General features: G+C 42.4%; 1 protein-coding gene across 1 annotated transcript in view; it reads left to right on the top strand.

Moving 5' to 3' along the window:
* The window catches only part of ACOT6 (acyl-CoA thioesterase 6), a 5,088-nt gene extending 212 nt beyond the window's left edge, over positions 1-4,876 (top strand). Inside the window, exons 2-4 of the mRNA XM_015599577.2 lie at positions 9-270; positions 2,498-2,700; positions 4,228-4,876. Coding sequence (XP_015455063.1) covers positions 9-270; positions 2,498-2,700; positions 4,228-4,833 — 1,071 coding nt within the window. The 3' untranslated portion in view covers positions 4,834-4,876. The remainder of the gene's footprint in view (positions 1-8; positions 271-2,497; positions 2,701-4,227) is intronic.
* The last annotated feature ends 2,520 nt before the right edge of the window (positions 4,877-7,396 follow it).

Raw genomic sequence — 7,396 nt, forward strand, 5'->3', positions numbered from 1 at the left:
CGCGCGCGCCCGCGCTGGGCGGCAGTTTCGCGGGGCTCGAGCCCATGGGGCTCTTCTGGGCCCTGGAGCCCGAGAAGCCCTTTCTGCGACTAGCGAAGCGAGACGTGCAGACGCCCTTCGCCGTGGAGCTGGAGGTGCTCGACGGCCACGAGCTCGAAACCGGGAGGATCCTGGGCCGGGCAGTGCACGAGCGCGACTTCCTGGGGCCCGGGGTGCGGCGGGAGCCAGTGCGCACAGGCCGGGTTCGCGCCACGCTCTTCTTGCCGCCAGGTCAGTTGCCGGCTTCCCTAGCTGCTCTGGAAGTCGGGTGGAGAGGGAGACCCTGGGCGGCCACTAGCTTGGCCAGGAAACCACATGGTTGTGGAACTTTCTTAAACTGGTCCCGGCATTCCAGAATCTGTCGTGGATTTGGTTGGAATTCTTAAGTTTCACGGCACTTCTTGGAGATCCTGTCACTCCCTTAGCTCTATGCTTCAAAGTGCATACAACATATATTTGAGAGCTGGCTGTGTTTCAAATACCGATATTAGGCAATGAGTTCTGCCTGTGTGCAAAAGTGATTTTTATCTCCTTTCACATCAAACTTACAAGTAGGCCAAAAGCCACAGAGACAGTTTACCATAATCCAAAACAAACAAAACTCCCTGATCGTCCTCTCCCCACTATTGTAAACAGTCTGACGGTGTTTCTCAACCTGGGATGATTGCCTCCCACTCCAGGGGACATTTGGCAATATCTGGAGACGTTTTTGGTTGTTACATTGGGAGGTTGGGGGGGAGGTGCTATAGGCATCTAGTGAATAGAGACCAGCAATGCTGCTAAATATCCACAAAGCACAGGACAGCCCCCCAACAAAGAAATATCTTGCTCTAAATGTCTGTAGTGCTGAGGTTGAGAAACCCTAAACTAAGTAAAAACAAAGACTTACTAGGTAACAGCAGCCTGGAAACAAGACCCCTGACCCCACCCTTTCCAACTAAACGCTGGACTAAAACCCCACTACAGAGAAATGCTGGAGTTTCCACAGCTCAGGGGATTATTTGATTATTTTCCAAAACAAGAGGTCCTGCTTTATTCTTACAGCTCTTCAGCAACTCACAGCCCTAACTAGTGGCTGCCTACTCAACTGTGAACTCCTGGGGCTGGAACTGGGTCTTCTAGATCACTATATATTTCTAGAGGCTTGCACAGGGATATGGTAGAAGCTCAATAAACCATATTGACTGATTCATTAAGAATTTCCTAAAGACTTTCATGAAAAAAACAAAAACTCACCACCTAGTCATGTCAATCTTAAGTGCTATTTCAGTGCCTAGTATGTGGTGCATTTAAAATTTATTGTATTTTGTCTCAAAAGCCGTAAATAATGTAGAAGGGTTCAATTATTTAACAAATATGTGTTAAGGACTGTGCTCTGTACCGGGATGCTATGGCTAGCAATATCAGACATGGGCCTCACTGTACTTACAGCCTAATAGAACACATGGGCAATTATACTTGCTCCTATAATGAGTGTAGTAAATGCTAAGGCAGGGGAGGTACAAGCCCAGGGTGGGAACATATAAAAGGCTATCTAACTCACTTGGGGAGGGGAGAGAGATCAGGGAAGTCTTACAGGAAGGGAGATCTAAATTTAGATTTGAAGACTGAGAAGTCAACCATGTCAAAAAAAGGTGGAGAGGGGAGGAGAATAGTATATACCATTTTCAGGGGCCAAAGAGAACATGGCACATTTAGGAATAGCATTGTTTAAGGCTGGAGCAGAGGGCATAAAGTGACAGGGAATATAATAATCCCCTATGTATATAGACTGCTTTATGCCTTTCAAAGCATTCTCAAATAGATTTTTACAAAAAGAAAAACAAGAAATAAAATTTGGTGGAAAATGAACATCTCATCATGTTATTTCTAATTTCATTTACTCTTGAACAACATGGGCTCGAATTGTGCAGATCCACTTGTATTTGGATTTTTTTCAATCAATATAGAGTCGGTCCTCTATATCACTGAGTATATGGTTGGAGAGTCAACCAACCATGGATCAAAAACAGTCTTTTCCATCTTTGGTTGGGAATCCACAGATGTGGAGGGCTGACTATATATTGTTTTATGCCATTTATATAAGGGATTGAGCATCTGTGGATTTGGATATCTGCAGGGTTCCTGCAACCAATCCCTGTGGATAACTAGGGACAGCTATATGGGGATTTTTGACCACAAAGGGGAGGGGGGCAGCTCTCCCAACCCCCGTGTTCTTCAAGGTTCAACTATATATTATTTTCATCGTTTTGTGAAAATATATGAGAAATCCTAGAGAAAAGGCATTTTGTTCTCCCTTCTCCCCACCGGTTTTTTTGTTTGTTTGTTTGAGTAAAAGGGTCCTTCCACGAATCCCAAACCCCCAACCTTCCTTGCTTCTCTCCTGACTGCCAAAATCTGAAACCTAAGAATGTCTTTTAAGAGTCTAGAATTCCTCATGATTCGTGGTATTCTCCAGGTGCAGGGCCTTTCCCTGGGATCATCGATCTGTTTGGAAGTGGTGGTGGCCTCTGTGAATACAGAGCGAGTCTCCTGGCTGGACATGGTTTTGCTGTGCTTGCTCTGGCTTATTTCAGATTTGAAGACCTCCCTGAGTATCTGAATAACATGCACTTGGAGTACTTTGAAGAAGCTGTGAACTTTATGCTGCAGCATCCAAAGGTGGGTTTAGGTGCTTGTCTGAATGCAGAGGAGAGACACAGCAGATACAGGGCTGGATCCAGAAGCCCTACTGGGACACCAGGGGCTAGAAGTATGTCATGAGACACAAAGTCTCCTTCAAAAGTTTTATTAAAAGGATTATTATTTCCACTTCCACCCATCTCTCTCTAATCTCTTAAGACTTGAGTGTTTAGTTCCCTTTTATTCTTGACCATTATTTAAAGTGCTGGGCTAAAAAGTTACTAATCTTGAGTTCTGGTTCTACATTTACTACCAAGTTCCTGAATAAGGCAATTGCCCTCTCCAGGATTCAATTTTTCTCATTTATAAGATTAATGTAAATGGGTAGAGGAAAAAGTTTGACTCTAAAGAGACATTTTTCCAGTCAATTGGTCACATGTGAATAGGGACTGTGTATTTGATGATATTAAGGAATCATTATTAATTTTGTTAAGTGTGATAATGGTATTAAGGTTTCGTAGACAAAGTTCTTATCTGATAGTGGAAAATTAATTAAATATTTTAGAAGTAATTATAAATGAAATACATACTCTCTGCTACTATCTGAACTTAAAGAGACCCAAACAGTTTAATGTTAAGGAATAAGATCGTCTGTAAGGTCTATAGAATGGTTTAACTGTGTTAAAATTCAGAAACTGGTCTCTTAGCAGAGTTGCTAAGACCTAGGTGATCTTAAACTGTGAGGATTATTTATTTGGGGAAGATAAGGTCCTGGTAAAAAGAATAAACCAATATATACTATTAGTTCTGCCCTTAAACTTAGGCAAAAGGGGCTTCTTCCTTGGATCCTTCATTTTAGATGGTCACACTCTGGCCTTCCTTGGCTGCATCTCTGCCCACAGAGTAAGGTGTCCAGGGGACCAAGGGGATGTGTCCACCTTGAACCCATGTGGTCCCCCTCCCACCATGCCCTTGGGATCTGGAACCTCAGAATTCTCTGCTGAATAGCACACTGATCCTGCTTCTAGGCCCTATGCCTCTTTTCAGGGAACTTCAATGTTAATACCCCTAAGCCTTAAACATATAGGCTGGGTATCCACACACAAGTGTGAGAGGCCCCTCAAGGTACATGATGGAGCCAGGGATGGGAGAGAAGGAGTGTGGGCCCGGGACTGGGGCCAGGGGCTGGCTCTCCTCCATGCCATGTTCCAGTGCAGCACTCAGAGGAGGTTAAAGTTTAACCTTATAAATTGTTATGGAGGTGTATTTATCAAGATAGGAGAAAAAAATATATTTTATTTATATGTGTTCATTTGATTAATAAATATTTAGGTATAGAATATATGGGCCTCTGTGTATATTCTTGACCCAGACGCTATAAATATTAGTGAAGGGCCTATGTACTAGGAAATCAATTGATTTGCTTTTTAGACAACACACTTGAACTTTGTAGATTGTTGCATAAGGAAGGAAAGCAAACAACAGTTGAGAAAGTTACCTAGAGAATGTAAAATCACTGTGTCCTCCATTTGTAAATTCTAGGCTTATTCTCTCTCTCCTCATCAGGTGAAAGGCCCTAGTGTTGGGCTTCTTGGATTCTCCAAAGGAGGTGACCTCTGTCTCTCAATGGCCTCTTTCTTGAAGGGCATCACAGCCACTGTACTTGTCAATGCCTGCGTGGCCAACACCATTGCTCCTCTGCATTACAAGGATATGATTATTCCTGATCTTGGCAGTGACTCAAGGAAATATTCAATCACTGAGTCAGGCCTTTTGGATTTAATGGACATTTGGAACAACCCACTGGAGGAACCCTACCACCAAAGTCTTATTCCATTAGAAAAGGCTCAGGGGCCCTTACTATTTATTGTTGGCATGGATGATCATAACTGGAAGAGTGAATTCTATGCTCATTTAGCCTCTGAACGGTTACAAGCCCATGGGAAAGACAGACCTCAGATAATCTACTACCCAGGAACTGGTCATTGTATTGACCCACCTCATTTTCCTCCTTGTAGAGCCTCTGTGCATGCAGTATTGGGTGTACCAGTATTCTATGGAGGTGAGCCAAAGGCTCACTCAAGGGCACAGGTAGATGCCTGGCAGCAAATTCAAACGTTCTTCCATAAACATCTCAATGGTAAAAAATCTGTCAAGCTCAGTAAAATGTAACATGACCATAGATGAGATACTATTAATAAAAATTCTATTCATACAACGTGTATTGGGTTTTTCCTATACATGAGCACCTAGGAGCCTTTTTGTAACAAAACAACCATCTCGGCTTCCTTGTCAGATCTGACTGGATTCTCAGCTTTTGCAACCCTCCTTTCTTCACTGCCAGGTCCATCCTTTTCTCCCCTGAACTTTATCCAATATACAGGCTTAACCCCAGTCTTACCTGTAAGACCAGTCTTAACCTTAAGCAGAAAAAAGGTAAGAAGTGCTTGCTTAACTCTTAATTGCTGGCCTAGCCTTGTGTTCTGATTCTAAGGACTGAGCTCTGTGTTGCTAAGAGTCCCATATCCACTTTGGGCCCTCACTGACCATGTCTGAGCTTTGGGAACCTGCCCACTCGAGTCCGTTTAGGAATGGACTCTGCTTCATTCTTGCCTGTACACATTCCTGAACTCAAGACTTGTCTCTGAACAGTTACAAAATTGGGACATTAATATACTTAGTATACAGTAGTGTCCCCTTATCTGTGGTTTCTGTTACCTGTGGTTTCTGTTACCTGTGGTTAAAGTTGTGCAGAAAACATGGAAAATTCCAGAAATAATAAGTTTTAAATTGCATGCTATTCTCAGCACCTCACTTCATGTCATTACATAGGCATTGTGATCTCACATCATCACAAGAAAGATGAGGATAGTATAATAGGATATTTTGAGAAAGCACATTCACATAACTTGTTACAGTATATTATAATCGTTCTATTTTATTATTAGTTATTATTAACCTACTGTGCCTAATTTATAAATTAAACTTGATCATAGGTGTATATGTATAGGAAAAAAGAGTACATACAGGGTTTGATACTATCTGTGGTTTCAGACATCCACTGGGGGTTTTGGAATGTATCTCCCATGGATAAAGGGAGACTACTAAGTTTTACATTTATTTTATGAAATGAAAACTTTGCTTTTATTTTATGAATGAGGCCCTAGATCTCAATTTCTTCTTACTGATAAAGTATCCTTAACATATTTTATATTGCTTTCCAGCTGGAGGAGACATGCTTGACTAGGAGACTGCATAATGAGATCTACTGTAAAGTTAGAGTAAGTTCAGGTCACATAATAGAATCTTCAAAAGCCAAACTGGAGAGTTCATATTTAAAATGAGAAGAAATAAGGAAACATTTTCGACATTTTTTTTTCCAATGGCTATCACTAATTTTTTTGAAGTAGTGGCTCAATGCAGTTGAAGCCTAAAATAAATTTAATTGGAGATATTTTTCAAAAAGAAAATCAGAAAATATAACCAAATTTAGCCCTTTGTTCTGCTTTCCTTTGTACACCTAATACTTTTGAATGTACTTTATCAGGGTGAGAAAGACCAATGGACCATTTTGAAAGCAAATATGTTTTTGTCAACCACTGATCATTTAAAAAATATTTATATAAACCTGTTACATATTTTAGCCAATTGAAATTCACAAAGTATCATGATTAAGCTATTATGTACATTCATTTTAAATTGTTTTTGAACACTGGGAAAATAAAAATTGTGGAAGGTGAAGAATGAGAAAAAAATGGCGTAGTTAATAAAGGCTCTGTTCATCCCTCTGGTGACCAAATCAAAGTTGTGACAGTAATAAGGAGCAGCAGCAAGGAAAAATCTCCTGAGATCTAGAGGAACAAGTCATACAACTACAGAGAAATCCAGGAAAGCACTCTGCAACAGCAGAAGGTAAGACAAGGTGAGGACATGGGGCTGCCCGGTCCCGAGCAGCTGAGTGAAACTGGCTTCGGCATTGGCAGCAGCAGACGCCTCTTAAAGGGGCTGCAACCATGACCGGATTTTCTCGGTGATGGAACTGCTCACTCTGAACACCAGTGTCCGTTGGGCTGCGCACAGAGGGCACGAGGGACTTACAGGGAGACATTGTCGGAATGAGGGCCGAGGAGAGATTCGCTCGCTACAGAAGTGCCGGCAGTATCCATTGTTCCCTGTTGAGCCCTCCCCACACCAGTGCACTGGACACAGCGCCACCATAGCTGTGACGTCATCAAACTGGATAACAAAGGTCACTCCACCCAGAGGGTTCCCTGGAACCCCACCTACCCTAACTCACGGCTCCACCCAAGCCACATCTAGGTATATCCTCAGCGAGTCAGGTGCTCCTTGCTGAGACTCACACTGGTGGAAGCAGCTGGCCTCGGTTTCTGGTGTGGCCTTTTAAAGCAACTATAAGCACAGCATTTGTTGATTGCTTGCTGAATCTTAACAGGTGGCCCCAAAGGGGTAGAGGCTTGGGCTGTTTGGCCTGCAGCTGAACCCCTCTCAGGACTGTGCCACTGGACACCTACTTCACAAATCCACACTAATAAGACCAGGAGACTAAGGAGCTTTGCTTAGTACATAGAAACAGACACAGAAAGGCAGCCAAAACGAGAAGACGAAGCAGAAACCATACGACAGAACAGAACAGAGATCCAGATATAATGGAGTCAAGTAATTTAACAGATGCAGAGTTCAAAACACTGGTTATAAAGATGCTCAATGAATTTTT

Source organism: Pteropus alecto, unplaced genomic scaffold (assembly GCF_000325575.1).
Source record: "Pteropus alecto unplaced genomic scaffold, ASM32557v1 scaffold8, whole genome shotgun sequence".
NCBI lineage: Eukaryota > Metazoa > Chordata > Mammalia > Chiroptera > Pteropodidae > Pteropus > Pteropus alecto.